Source organism: Phyllostomus discolor, chromosome 2 (assembly GCF_004126475.2).
Source record: "Phyllostomus discolor isolate MPI-MPIP mPhyDis1 chromosome 2, mPhyDis1.pri.v3, whole genome shotgun sequence".
In the NCBI taxonomy this organism is placed as follows: Eukaryota; Metazoa; Chordata; class Mammalia; order Chiroptera; family Phyllostomidae; genus Phyllostomus; species Phyllostomus discolor.
This window is the reverse complement of record NC_040904.2, coordinates 8,732,782-8,747,578: the sequence shown is the minus strand read 5'-3', so window position 1 is coordinate 8,747,578 and position 14,797 is coordinate 8,732,782. Positions and strand designations below refer to the sequence as shown.

Genomic DNA, 14,797 nt, shown 5'->3' with positions numbered 1-14,797 from the left:
CCATACCCACCGGCTTCCCTTAGAAAACATTTATTTTGTGATGAGGCGGAAAGAACAAAAAGCGAGCAGCGATACCAGCGTAAAATATCCTCCACTGCTATTTTCATTCTCTCCCAGGAGGTGGGGATGAGGCCACCAGGCACCTCAGTCCTAAGGGGCACACAGTTCCTGTCCCGCTGGTCCCCTGCAGCTCTGGGAAAACAGCGAGGCGGACCAGGCAGTGCACGAAAGTAACCCACACTTCAGAACCTTCCATGTGCCGCCCACCCCCTGCCGCCAAGGGGAGTAGTCCTGGCCACTGGTGGCTGCACTCATTGGCCCTCCTGGGACGCCGCTCCTCCGAGGGCAGGAGGGTCCTTTCACTGTCTGTGTAGGGAGCACCTAGGTGGGGTTGGGTGGACATTGTCAGAGGAACACATGGAAATGAGCCGCCATGTGCTGAATTGAGGGTGTTGAAGACCCCGTTTCCCATTACTCTGGTACCTGAGAACCTGAAGACCTCAGTGAGCGAATCCATTTCTACCTGAACCTCCGCTGCCACCCCTGCCCCCAAACCAGCCCTCTGGGCCTTTCTTCTCTCCATTTTGCTGGGTTCCTTCATCAAAGTAGCTCCATCATAAAGGACCCAGACCTTCCTCTGCGATCAGCTGGCTTCTGAGAGCCGATCTGACGGAGAAAGGGCAGGGCTCGCTTTAGGTGGGGCGAGGACCCACTCCACCGGCCTGGGGGCTGGAGCACCAGCACCCGTTCAGGACTTCGCCTCCCGCGATCACTGGCCAGAGATGCTGACCAGCTTTCTTGTGCTTGTTCCTAACTTGCCGAACAACTGAGATTCGCACACAAGAAAAATCAAAGTTGGGCAGCCCCAAGATCCTCGAATATATCGCTGCCATGCTGCACAGGGTACCAGCGGTGTGCGGTCCTTCTCCAAGATCTGGCGTGCTCCCCGCCACCCCCCACCCCCTCAGTGGGAGTTGGAGTGCTGTCACCTGGCACTGCCTTACGGCCTCATTCTGCGAGTCTTCGAGGTTTCCCTAGCCTCACCTGGCACTTTGCCCAATAGAGGTGGCGAGGCCAAGCACTTCCGATGGAAACTGGGGAATACATGAGACCAGGGCCTCGACCACCAGGACTGTGGAGTAGGGGTCCAAAGAGAACCCGCAAGTGCTGCACTTCGCAGTTTCGGAGCTGTTGTAGACCCAAACCTTTTGGGTGGGTGCAAGAAGAGGTGGCAGGCGAGAAGCAGCCACGCTCGCGCGAGCACGCGGTAAGGCTGCGCGCAGGGTACGCTGGTACGCAAGGGTTAAGCCGTTTGCAGAGTCCACGGCGCCCGGTAGGGGGCGCGCGCCGGCGGGAACGCGGGCGCAGGCGGACCTCCCCGGGCCTTCAGTGCCCGGCGCCCCTGACGTCACTGCCCCGCGGTCGCCAGGGCGACGGCCCCATCAGCCCGCGCGTCAGAGCCGCCTGTCTCTTGGCAACGTCCCGATCTCCCGCTCTCCCTCCGCCTGGCGCTGAGCCGCGCGTCGTTCTGGCGTCAAAACGACGTCAATGGGACTGTATCAATCCAGCGCGGCGGCGGGGCGGAGCCGACGGAGGCGGGCCGGGGCGGGGCCAGGGGCGGGGCCTGGGCGGGGCGGTGGCGCGTGCGGCCGGGTGCGCGGCGCGGACTCAGAGCTGACATGCTGCGCGGCCCGGCAGGCTGTACAAGCGGTGGCTGTGGCGACCCGAGCAGCAGGCGCCAGAGCAGCACGAGCGGTCAAGTGGTCGGTGGGGGCGACGGGGCGAGCGGCGTCCCAGCCTCGGCGTCCCGGAGGCGGCGGAGGTGAGACGGCGGCCGGGGTGGCGCCGCGGGACTGGGCTCGGGTCTCCGGCGGCCCCGCGGGTGCGCGCGTGAAAGTCGGGCCGGGACGCCGCTTGCCCCGCAGCCGCCGCATCCCTTTTGTTATGGGGCGGCGGAAGCGGATCCACGCACCCTTCGGGGCGAGGGGCTTGGGGGTTCGGAACAGAACCGACCGCGGGCGGCGGGTACACGGCCCGAGGGGTGAGGGATTCGGTAGGAGTCGAGCGCGGGGGGCGGCGGGGGCGGGTCCACACGCCCGGCGGACCTAAGGGTGTCCCAGGGACTGGAGTGGAACCGACCGCGGGGAGCGGGGTATATGCCCCAAGGGACTGAAGCGCTACAGGGTTTGGGATAGAGCCGACCGCGGGCGTCCGGGGACGGGTATAGGAACGGTCCGTGCTTCCTGCGGGGCTAAGGGCGTCCGGGGGCACAGGAGTGGAGCCCGGCGGGGGCGGCGGGTGTGGGAGTGGGTCTGAGCTTCCCGCGGGGCTAAGAGGGTCCGGCGGGACTAGAGCGGAGCCGACCACCGGCGGCGGGGCTGGCGGGTGTGGGATCGCGGTGGTCGCTGATCGCTCCCGGCGTCCGCAGGTGCCCGGAGCCATGGTGATCATGTCGGAGTTCAGCGCGGCCCCAGCGGGCGTGAGCCAGGGTCAGCAGAAGCCCCTCCGGGTGGGCTTTTACGACATCGAGCGGACCCTGGGCAAAGGCAATTTCGCCGTGGTGAAGCTGGCCAGGCATCGAGTCACCAAAACCCAGGTGCTTGGGGCGAACACTCCCTGGGGTGGACCCTTCCTGGGGACAGCCGGCCTGTTGGGATTCCTGCCTGCAGGGTCCGTCGAGTAAGGTCTACACGCTGACCGTTTTTAGTTTGGTAAAGAAAAAAAATGTTTTGTATTATGGTTGCATAATTTGAACAAATATTAGGGGACAGCAAAGAGGATAATGATCCAATCACCCAGGAGCGAGTGCTCTGGGTTCCGGAGCTAAAGCCCTGCAAAGCCAGCCTGCAAAGACTTAGGACAATTATTTAACTTGGGCTGTTTTAAGTAATATTAACAGTTCTTTTGGTCTCCCCCCCACCCCAACTTTTTGTGACCTTTTGGGGACATAAAGTGTTTTAGAAATTAACCAATGTGTATATTCGGTTAAGTGAGGTTGTTTAAAAATACCCTTTTTCTTTAAAAAATTTGTAGGTAGCAATAAAAATAATCGATAAAACACGCCTAGATTCAAGCAATTTGGAGAAGATATACCGTGAGGTTCAGATCATGAAGCTTCTGAATCATCCCCATATCATAAAGCTTTATCAGGTAAGGAAGGACTGGAGTTTGCCTTTTGCTGTAACTTCTGGCAAGTGTGTTCGACTTTATTTCCAGCAACCTAAGCCTGCAGTTTCTGAAGGCTGCCGCTCTCTGGTTTTTTTTTGGAGTCAGGGAGTTGCTTGTACAGGGTAAACAGACTGATTTCTGTAAGGGGTGAAGATGCATTGATAGTTATTTTCTGGCTCTTGGGTCATCATTGAGATTTGCTCCATGAAATTTTATTGAGTATGAAATAATTTGTTCCAGTTTTAAATGTGTGGAGGGGGGAATTTGTTGCCTTGACTCTACTGTGAGGACCAACACCCAGATCTGTGTGTTGCCACAAGTCAAGCATTGAGTGAAAGAGGACAAATTCTAGTGAAACTTCTGCCTTTGCAGAGAATTATGAAACTTGCAAACCGGCTGCTCTCGCCCGGTTTTATAAACCCATTTGCGCAGAGGCAGCAGGGAGCGGCTGTGTTCCTCGCGGCGGCTCTCCCCTCGGAGAGGCAAAAACACTTCCGCGGGAGAGGGAGAGGGAGAGGGAGAGCGAGGAGCCCGTCCTCTAATCCGTGTTCAGAATGGGCCTCTCACCCTGCGCCTCTGCTGGTTCGTTTGGTGACTTTGTTTTTGTTCTCCTGTTGAAACTGATAAATTATATCTTTGGGAAGTAAGTGCTGCTTTAATTAGGACAGCAGAGCAGTCTCTTATTTAGTGGCCACTTCTGCAAAGACGAAATCGAGCCTGGTGCAGGAGGACAAGTTCTTTGCACATGCTCACTGTGTCGTCCGGTTGTGTTGGCCGTTAAATTCCTTCTGCTGAGGTGCAGGAGCCCCCGAGAGTCTGGAATGAACACGGGTTGGTGTGAGTGTTTGTGCCGTCGGCAGGGCTAGGTGTGCCGTGGGCAGGAGGTAGGACTGTCATCATCGGAAATCACCCCACGGAAGGCTCCTTGCTCAATTAACGTGAAGGGAGAAGTAGTCACCGGGGCTTGCATTTCCAGAATGACAGTTTACTCATCTTTGTTCAGAGCAGCCCGTGTTCGTGTTTTGTTTCTGTTGTCATTTGTAAGTTGCCGTCTGGATAAGAAGTTTCCTCCTGGTCACTGATGTCAGTGCCAGAGAGACGTGCCTGGCCTGTTTCCGCAGGGGTAGGCTGGCCCCGTCTGTTTCTGACTGAGCTGGACGGATGAGCCGGAGTGTGGCTTCCCTGCCCTCCTGTCCGATGCTGGCCCCTGTGTGGACCAGCTCAGCTAGCGATGCCTTGCCCCCGCGACCCGAGTTAGAGGTCCTTTCTGGGGTGAATTGTCGTCCTTCCCTGGGTGCTCCTTTAACCGTGCGGGGCGGCAGCGAGTGTGCTTACCCCGGTTCTGACGCTGGTATCTGGTTTTCATCCAGCTGGCTCAGGCCCAGGGCCTTGGTGAGACACTGCACTCTTTCCTTGAGGTTTTTTTTTTTTCATTGTTGTTGTTGTTTTTTTTTTTTTTTTAACTTAAAACCCATTCACTCTTCATTTTTTCTAAGTCACCTTTTTTTTTTTTTTTTTTGAGCAAAGGGGTGGACTTACATGCATCGAGGGCCAGGGCAGTCAGACTTCCAGCTGACCTGCATGGTGGTCATTTCTAGATTTCCAGCTCAAAGCAGTTGTCTTTAAAGTGTCTTTTTTACAGGAATAACCCTGGTTTGAACCCCAAAGAAGTCTTTTTCTTCTATGAGAATATATTATCTCCGTCTCCCTCTGACATAGTTTTAAATATTCAGATATTAGCAAGTTTTACTTTCAGTACCAAAGATTTTAATGTTACCGTGTTTCTTAGGTTTTAAATTCTTTAAAACATTTTTTTCAAAGTGAAATAAAGTTCTCGATCAGTAAGGGAAACTTCAAGGCAGGGGTCCCCAAACCCCAGACCATCTCACGCCCCCCCCCCCCCCCCCACCCATCCACCCACAGCGGGTAAGCCAGCGGCACCAAAAGGGTTGGGGCCCCTGCTTTTGGGCACACTTGGCACTGGCTGTTGCCGTGGACACACGCTGAGTGGTTTGTGTACACAGAGCCGACTGGACTGTCGTAGCTCACCTGGCAAAGCCGGCTTCTTGTGGCCTAATTAATCATGTTACCAACGCACGTGGGGACGGGATATTTGCTATCTATTATTCAGCGGTGCTGGCCGTTGGCTGGAACAGTCTGTTGCCTGCTAGGCTTCTAGAAGAAAGCCCGAGCAGAACTCTCAACGTCATTGTTACTTTTGTAGCCTTCAAAGTCCCCAGGTGCGTGAGACAAAGTGAGTTAGAAATACAGTGAAGGAGACTTCTAATACCCTTAGACCTTCACCGAGAGCAAAGACATATCAGGATGGGCAGGCTCATGAGGCATTCACTTCTGATTTTTAAAAAGCTCTCTTTCCAACAGGAATCCCCTTGTTTCTCTATTGTGCAAGTTTTTCCTTCCTTTCCAAAAATAATGCGTGCGCTCATCCGGAGGAGTTAACAGTTCCCTGGGGTGTTCAGGTAGATTATTTACACCACCGGCATGTTCCCTTTTTGTGTGGTTAAACGTTTGGTCTTTATTGTTGTTTTTTTTTAGGTTATGGAAACAAAGGACATGCTTTACATTGTCACTGAGTTCGCGAAAAATGGAGAAATGTTTGGTAAGCCACCCTCGTTTTTAGTACCTGCCCAGAGCCAGTGGTGCCCGCTTGTCCCCTCCCCCGCCTCGGGTCTGCCCACCTTGACACCGCACAGCGTCCCTCCGTCGCGGGCTGGACGGCAGCCCCGCTTGCGGATTTGGGGGCTGTCATTTGCTCTTTTCGCTCCTCAGATTACTTGACCTCCAACGGGCACCTGAGCGAGCATGAAGCCCGGAAGAAGTTCTGGCAGATTCTGTCGGCCGTGGAGTACTGCCACAGCCGCCACATCGTGCACCGGGACCTCAAGACCGAGAACCTGCTGCTGGACGGGAACATGGACATCAAGCTGGCAGGTGAGCGGGAGGGTCGCCCCTCCCCCCCCCCCCCCCCCCCAGGAAGCAGGGTCCTGGGGGAGGGGCCGTGTCCCAGCGAGGGTCTCCGGGCTTTTGGCTCACAGGCCTTCCGAAACCGAGGCCCCTGCCGCCTCTGCCATCACGTCATCGTCTGTTTCTTTGTCTCTCAGACTTCGGATTTGGGAATTTCTACAAGTCGGGAGAGCCTCTGTCCACGTGGTGTGGGAGCCCGCCGTACGCTGCCCCGGAAGTCTTTGAGGGGAAGGAGTACGAAGGTCCCCAGCTGGACGTCTGGGTAGGAGCCCCGCGCACAACACCCCCCCCCCCAGGTCGGGTGCTGGGACTGGCTAAGCGCTGGCCAGTAAGGGCGCGCTGGTGCTGACCCTGCCGTCTGGTTGTCGCAGAGCCTTGGTGTCGTGCTGTACGTCCTCGTCTGTGGCTCTCTGCCCTTCGACGGGCCCAGCCTGCCCGCGCTGCGGCAGCGAGTGCTCGAGGGCCGGTTCCGCATCCCCTTCTTCATGTCTCAAGGTAGGTGCGCCGGGCCCTCTCCTTGGCGGGCGGGCAGGGCCGGTGGCAGCCTGCCGCCGGCAGTTTGGGAGGCGGCGGCGGAGGGGTGGATTTCCTGCAAGGCCTGCTGGACCGTCTTCTGGGTCTGTGAGTCAGGCCCGCATCACCACAGGGTGTTTACCTGCGGGAGAGACCCCACCCACGGGTGTGCTTTCAGTGCCCTGCTTAGGGGACGGGCAGGTACCTGCCTCCGGGGGTATCCCCTGGCGGGCCAGCTGAAGGCCTGGTGTCGGGAGCCCCCACCCAGTGCCCCTGGCGTCTCACCTGCTCCACACACGTGCTCTTCTTTTTCATTCCGTAAACATGTGACCTGTCGCCCACTGACGCGTGGTCACGGCAGAATGGGGAGTCTGAGTGACCTCCGTAGGGACATCAGGAGGACTGCGCCCCCTCAGAGGCCTGTCCCTTGGTGGGGGCTCTGTGTGGTGGTCAGTCAGAGCCCATGGCACAGGCCAGCACTCCTGGCCTTGCAGGTCTTTAGAGTGGTCACGTGTCCCTCTGCCCGCGTGGAGGGAGCCTGTTCCCTTCAGCAGCGGGAGGCGGGGCCGTGCGCACAGCAGCCGCACAGCTGCCGGCGTGCATGTGCTCAGTGCGCCACCCTTGCCCCGCAGACTGCGAGACGCTGATCCGCCGCATGCTGGTGGTGGACCCCACCAAGCGCATCAGCATCGCCCAGATCCGGCAGCACAGGTGGATGCAGGCCGACCCCACGCTGTCCCGAGCGTGCCCCGGCAGCGCCGCGCTCAGTTACAACTCCAACCTAGGCGACTACGACGAGCAGGTGCTGGGCATCATGCAGACGCTCGGCGTGGACCGGCAGAGGACTGTGGAGGTGAGTGCCGCCGCGTCCCGCCCCCAGCGGGGCTTCACCAGGAGCGGTGCTTGTTCTGGGGGGCGGGGGCCACCGTGTCAGGCGAGGCGTCACTCACCGGCCGAGTTAAAATGGGAGCACGGGCTAATTTAAGGGCCAGCTTGCCCACTCTTCTAAAGGATATTCTGGTCCACCCAAGAATAACCCTGGGGACGGCCTTGTCAGGGAGCGACTTGAGACATCCCAAGGTGCTGCCCGCACATGGGAGCCCTGCGGGGCCCCTGTCCGCTCCTCTGGCCCGGCCCTGACCTGCTTCTCTGCCTCCCCGCCTCCCCCAGTCACTGCAGAACAGCAGCTACAACCACTTCGCGGCCATTTATTACCTCCTCCTGGAGCGGCTAAAGGAGTACCGCAGCAGCCCGCCGCTGGCCCGGCCCTGCCCGGCCCGCCAGCCGAGGCCCAGGAGTTCCGATCACCCCGGTTTGGAGGTGAGCAGGGTCTGAAGCCCCACCCCCCTGTCCCCTGGGTCAGAGAAATCCCTTGCTCACATGGGCCTAGGAGCGAGACGCAGCCTGAGCTCCTACCCCCCTTTCTGTCCCCCCACCCATTAAGCCCTGGGTCAGAGAGAAGGGGTTCCCCTGTGAGCCCTGGACCACGGAATGCATGGAGAATTGGGGGTGCTGGTCACTCTTTGGGAGTCAGGCCCCACCTGTGGTCCCTCCCACACAGGGCGGCCTCGGGAGGAAGGAGGCGCCTGGGCGGCCAGCGGCGGGCATTTGTTGCCAGCGCGAGGCCAGCCCGGTCTTCCTTGCGAGGCTCACGGAGCCACTTTTCTGACGGCATCTGCCCTCCCACGCTGGCTCACAGGTGCCTCAGGAAGTCCTCCCCAGTGACGCGTTCCGGTCCTCCCTGCTGTGCCCGCAGCCCCAGGCCTTGGGGCCGTCCGTCCTGCAGGCCGAGATGGACTGTGACCTCCACAGCTCGCTCCAGGTGTGTGAGTGTCTGTGCCGGGCGGCACGGGGGCGGGGCCTGTCTCCTTCCCGGCAGCGGTGGTGACGGCCCCCACACCAGGGCACACGGAGCCGCAGGGTCACCGGTTTATGTCCGTCCCACGCAGCCCTTGCTCTTCCCTGCGGACGCCAACTGCAACAGCGTGTTCCGGCAGCGCTCCGTGTCTCCCGGCGGCCCGCTGGGCATGGCCATCGGCGAGGAGGTCCGGCAGGGCCAGGGCTTGAAGGAGGAGCCGGAGGCGCAGAGGCCCCTGCCTGGCAGCACGGGCCGCAGGCACACGCTGGCCGAGGTGTCCACCCTCTCCCCATGCGCCCCTCCATGTAAGTGACCACGTGGACGGGAGCCCAGCCTGGTGGGCGGGTTTGCGGTTGGGGCTACGAGGGGCTGATACAAAACACCCCTTTTCTGCTGGGCCGCCTCTGGTTACAGTCCTCAGATCTGCCCCTGGTTTAACCCTGGAGGCCACAAAGGTCACACACACTCCGTGTGGTCGCTCAGTGGTGGGGACAACGTGGGATTTAGCTTCCCCCAGGTGCTGGGAGGGCAGGTCCTCGCCCCTGACCTTTTGTGTCCTTGGTCAGCCCCACCAATCAGCTGCAGCGGGGACCCCTGTGCTGGCGGGCTGTCAGACGCCCACCCCCAAGGTTGAGGAGAGAGGTGGTGAAGCCAGGCCAGCTGGCCGCCCCTATCAGTGGGCCAAGAGGGCTGGCCAGGGCTTGGGAGTGGCTGCAGTGGCCTGGGGAGGGCGGCAGGGCTCCCGGGGGTTGCGCTGGCCGTGGGCAGCGTGGGGGCCCCTCCAGAGCACCGTGCTCCTCCTGCAGGCATCGTCATCTCCTCCTCCGCGGCGAGCCCTGCAGAAGGCGCCAGCTCCGACAGCTGCCTGACCTTCTCAGTGGGGGACAGCCCGGCGGGGCTCAGTGGACGCCTGGCCGCCCACGGGCTGGTGGGCACCTGCTCCCCGCTCAAACTGGCCTCACCGCTGCTGGGGACCCAGTCTGCCACCCCGGTGCTGCAGGCCCAGGGGGCCCTGGGCGGCGTTGCCCTGCTCCCCGTCAGCTTCCAGGAGGGCCGGAGGGCTTCGGACACCTCGCTCACTCAAGGTGACTCCCCCTTCCGCTCTCCTTTCCGCCTTCCCCGGGGGATGCTGTGTGTGGCCCTGGCGGGAGTCGCTTTGTCCTGGATGGCAGAGGTTCCCTCCATCTCTAGCCAGGCCTGGGCGGAGCAGCAGCCCTCCCCGGGCAGATCGAAGGTGCCGCCCAGATTCCGGGTGGCCTGGTGTCCTGGTGTCCTGGGACAAAGTCGCCGGGCCTCTGGTGTCTGGTCTTAAAAGTTCAGGAGACACTCGGATGCCGGGCAGCAGCTCCTGACCTGGAGGAGGGCCAGGGCCGGGGGTGAGCCCTCCATGCCTGGCTACCTGGGCTCCCTCCATGCCACCCAGGGCTTGGGGGCCCCGAGCCCCCTCCCGAGTCCCGTGGCACTGCTCATGCCCTTCTTCCACGAAGGACCCAGATGCAGGCCTTTTTGGTGTGGGACCTGCAGCCCCAGACCACCCCCAAAAGATGGCTTCCTAGCCCCACAGGGCGCTGAGGTGTGGGAGGGGGCGTGGGAAGTGACTAGACGAGCAGAGAGCACCCTCAGCGCTGGCTCCCTCCTCCCTCCCTTCCACCGTCTGGAAACCCCCGCCAGCTGTGCGCTGCTGGTCCTGGGCTGGGAGCACAGGCCCATAACCCGTCTCCACTGGCTTCTCCCCAGGCCTGAAAGCCTTCCGGCAGCAGCTGAGGAAGAACGCGAGGACCAAAGGGTTCCTGGGCCTGAACAAGATCAAGGGGCTGGCTCGCCAGGTGTGCCAGCCCTCCTCGAGCCGGGCCACGCGGGGCGGCCTGAGCGCCTTCCCGCTGCCCACACAGAGCCCGGGCCTGCACGGCAGCGGGGCCGGCAGCCGGGAGGGCAGAAGCCTGCTAGAGGAAGTGCTGCACCAGCAAAGGTAGGCCTGCCCCATGCCAGTCCCCCGTGACCTTGGTGGCACTCACGCTCATCAGCGTTTCTTGAGCTCCCCCTTCTCCTTGTCATCCATGAGTGCGCCTCCCTATTCCTGAGTCGGTGGGGGGGGGGCGACCTGGGGGCCTGGTTCCCGCAGATGGTGGCAGAGGTGGGGAGCCGTCAGGTTTTGTCACTTCGAAGCCTGGAAGTGGGGGGTGGAGGGGGGCAGTGAATAAAAATGTCACGTCTGGTTGGCATCTCCGAGCTGCTGTAGAAGCGCGACGGAGAATGGAAATGTCAGGAATTGCTCAGGGGATTAGTCACGCACGGCACTGCGTGTTCGGGGCGGCTCCCGCCGGTGCTTCTGCAGCTGCGGAAACCCGCCGGTGTAGGAGCCCGGCCCGGTGGGACTTGTCAGGAGAGGCAGCTCCCGGAGCCGGTGGTGACCTGTCCCCCTCCGTGTTTCCTCATGTCCCCCAGGTTGCTGCAGCTACAGCACCACCCAGCAGCCCTGCCCAGCTGCCAGCAGGCACCCCACCTGCCCCCGGCCCCCCTGGTCCTGGCCCCCTGCGACAGCGCCCTCCTTGTGTCGGGACTCCAGAAGGAGCTGGGGCTGGGGCCCGGCCCGCTGCTGCCGCCCCACCTCCTCCAGGCCGGGGTGTCCCCGGTGGCCTCCGCAGCCCAGCTCCTGGACACCCACCTGCACATCAGCACCGCCACAGCGCCCCTGCCTGCCGCCGCGCCCCTGCAGCCGCACTTCGCCGTGCTGCCCCCGGGTTTTGACCCCGTGGGGCTGCCACGCGGGGACTGTGAGATGGAGGACCTGACCTCAGGCCAGCGGGGCACGTTTGTCCTGGTGCAGTGAGGGCGCCGCCCCCACCCTCCTCCCGCACGGGCTGCGACTCCTCGAAGCAATAACCTCAGTATGTGAAGGCGATTCTGGACTCCAAGCCAATGACTTCTTAGAAGCGAAACAAGCAATACGTTTGGTGTTTTGGCTTTTTAGTTTTATTTTCTCCTTGCACTGAGCAACTGCTGCCATGAGTAGGGACTGGAAAGTTTCTGAAGAAAAATAATAATTGAGGGTGTGTCGTGGGGGCGGGTGGACCTGAGGGGAAGAAGGGAAGTGAGGTGGGACAGAGGGCAGGGCCGGCTCTGCTTGCCGGGCCTGCCCAGCGGCTGGAGGGGCAGGTGGCTCCCTTGTCCGCGGGCGCTGTGGGGCACAGAGGCCATGGCCTTGGATAGAGCCGTGGTGTGAGCCGTGTGCCTCGGGAGTGAGCGTGGGCATCTCCACCGCGTGTGCGTGCGTGCCGTGTTCAGTGGTATCCTTCTTTTAAAGTAACAGTTCTCCACTTCCTGACACATTTACGCTTCAGACGAAAGCTGTGAACTTTGTGCTTTATGTATCAGTTTTCAAAAAGCTCTGGGGGCCGGCCCAGGAGAAGATAATCTGCAAAATCTTGGAATTCTCTCCCCCGAAGTCAGTAAACAGAGGATCACTTTTTCTTTTTTTAACTGAGGAGTTTTGTAAACTGCTCAAGGGTCAGTTCCGGGACTCGTCCTCCGAGCTGCTACGAGGGGGAGCCTCGCGGGGCGGGCCGGCTGCGGGGCGGGCTCTGGCGCGGCGCTGGCTCTGGCGCGGCGCTCGGCAGCACCGGGCCGGGGGCCTGCCAGGGAAGTTACCTCCTGCTGCACATCTTTCCGCTGCTAATTACGTTTTATGCATTTCATTATCAGGGTCCAAAAACGAACAACTGACGGGGAGGGGCGTGCAATACGGTGAGGCCAGGCTGGGCACGGGTCACTGCCGGTGGAGGGCCCGCCTTCCCCGGGCCCGCGCCTGCCTGGCTTTTGCTCAAGAAGGTGGAATGAGAGGTGGGGTCAGTGTTGTTCAGCTTTGTTCCTTCGTAAGCAGATACTGTACATGTGTATAAATAAGACAGATAGACACTACTTATTTTTTATACTTTTTACTACACCGTTGTGTTCCCGGTTTAAGTTCCCCTCTGGCAACGTTACAAAGTGCTACACCAGGCCCGTGTGGAGGAGGGAGGCGCGGTTGCCCGCACCTGGCAGGCGGACTCAGGTGGCGGCTCGGCGGGCCGGCCAGCGGCCCTTGCAGTGGAGGGAGGGTCGCGGCCACGTGCTCCCTCCGCCCGACCCGCCCCGTCCTGCACCCCAGGTGCCTTCAGCTCCCTTGGCTCTCACACCCTCAGTGTTAAACAGGTGGTGACGGCAGGGGAGGGGGGGCACCTGTAAAAGCCAAAGATCCCTGGCGTTCCTGGAGGGTGGGGCGGTGGCCGCCCAGCCAGCCACAGCCCCCTGCCACCCTGCGTCTGCGTCTGCCCGGCTCGCTGCTGCTCCGGCTGCTTCCAAGGGAGGCCTGTCCTTGCCCTGGGCCGCCGAGGAATCTCCGAAGCCTCCTGCTGACGTGTCAGGGAGGCTGGGGACTGGGAGGGGACCTGGCGGCATGGCGCCGCCGCGGCCCTTGCCTCTGCACGGAGGTAGCATGGGGGTCCCGGCACAGAACCCGTTCCCCTTGTGAAGTTCCTGTCTGTCGTCACGCCAGAGATCAAAGGCCTCCGAACCACGACAAGCACTTTACTTCCACGTGGGTTGTTTTCTCTCTCGTCGCTGTCAGTCAGGCTGTGTGTCTTGTTTCTACGTGTGTGTGGCGTGTGTGTGACGTGCGTGCTCCGGGTTCCTCAGCCGCGCCGTTCTCGCGTGAATGCGGTGGCCTGGTGGAAGGCACTAAGCGATCTGATTAAAATGTATACGGTTTGTTTTTTTTTTTTACCACAACTGAATTATTTTTGTTTCTTATGTTAGCAATGACAAATGTATGCCAAATGATTAGTGGATGTATGTTTTTTAATTTAATATTTAAATAAAATATTTGGGGAAAAACCCTGACTTTTTCACTCGGGTCCCGGCGGGAACGCCTCCCTTCCTAGCCACTTCGCAGAGGCCCAGCCCTCCAGGCTCACGGATGCTCCGGGTCTGAAAGGAGAGGGCTGTGCCAACCCTGCATTCGGCCTGGCCGCAAAGAGCTGGCTGCCACCAGGCTGCAGACCCCACTGCCCTCGCCTGGTGGTGGTGGTGGGCGGGCAGGGCTCAGGAAGGGTGCGGGCAGCGCGGTCTGAAGCTGCCATCCCAGGGTGCGTGCCCAGCCTCGCCGGTTCTTGGGCCCCTCCCAGAGCACCACTCACCCTTTGCTCCTTCCCTCATAATGTCCTCTGAATCTCAGGGATTTGGGAGACTCAGACGACCAAACTCTCCTGGTCGCTTCGCATTGGCCTTGCCCCTTCCCGCCCCGGGGCAGGCGCGGCAGCCCAGTGAGCAGCGGGCCCTGGTTGTGCTGTCCCTGTTCCGTGGTCACAGTTCTCCACTCCTCGCCCGCCAGGACGGTCGTTATCAGAAACGCACACAGGAAGTGTTGGCGAGGTGGAGGGATTGGGGCCTGGGCGCATGGCTGGTGCAGGCGGGGCCGGCTGCTCCTGCGCAAGCCCAGCGGAGTCGCCACGGGGTCCGGCAGCCCCACGGCTGGGCGAAGACACGGAGGGACTGGAAACAGGGGTGTGAGTAGGCACCACACCTGTGCACAGGTCACGGCAGCACAGCAGCCACGGGGCGGGAGCTGCCCCAGCGTCCACCCAAGCAAAGGAGACCCATCCGCACGCTGGGATGTGACTCGGCCTTAAAAGGGGGGGCTCTGACCCCTGCCCCGTGGGTGAGCCCGCACGACATGGTGCTGAGGAAGCATGGCAGGCACGAAGGGGCAGGCGCGGTGGGGCTCCACTCGCGTGCGTGCGGCCCCTGGAGGAGGCAGATCCGTGGAGACAGGCAGTGCACAGAGTTCCTGTTTGAGGAGACACCCGAGTTCCAGGGACGGATGGTGGTGGTGGCGGCCCAACAACGTAATGTGCCTGATGCCACAGAGCTGCGCACTTAGAAACGGTTGAGACGGTGAGTCCCGTGTTACGTGTGTTTCACCACCACACGGAGGAAGAAGGTTCTTTCGGGGCAGACGAGACACCCAGGGAAGGACAGTAGCTTCCTCACGGAGAGCTGGGCTCTGGGCGACCGTAGCGTCAGATCCACGGGGAATCTGTGGAAGCTCAGAGCGCTTTCCCACGGCCTGTGTGTGTGCAGCTTCCATGCAGCCGGCGGGTCTGAGAGGAGAGGCCGGCGGGGCCTCCCAGTCCCGGGGCAGGGGGAGACCTCGCCGATGCCTCCTGCTTTCCGGGGAGCGCCGTCCATGGGCTCCGCTGGGCTGAGAACTTCCGACGTCTGGGCTGTGGCTCCCAG

General features: G+C 61.1%; 1 protein-coding gene across 1 annotated transcript; it reads left to right on the top strand.

Moving 5' to 3' along the window:
* Positions 1-1,655: 1,655 nt before the first annotated feature.
* SIK1 (salt inducible kinase 1) lies at positions 1,656-12,424 on the top strand. The gene is made up of 14 exons (XM_028504579.2): positions 1,656-1,822; positions 2,429-2,596; positions 3,034-3,150; positions 5,725-5,788; positions 5,959-6,120; positions 6,291-6,415; positions 6,525-6,648; positions 7,299-7,519; positions 7,837-7,986; positions 8,366-8,488; positions 8,616-8,829; positions 9,331-9,609; positions 10,262-10,493; positions 10,970-12,424. Exons 2-14 carry the CDS (start codon positions 2,441-2,443, stop codon positions 11,352-11,354), a joined length of 2,352 nt encoding a protein of 783 aa, XP_028360380.1. The 5' UTR covers positions 1,656-1,822; positions 2,429-2,440; the 3' UTR covers positions 11,355-12,424.
* The last annotated feature ends 2,373 nt before the right edge of the window (positions 12,425-14,797 follow it).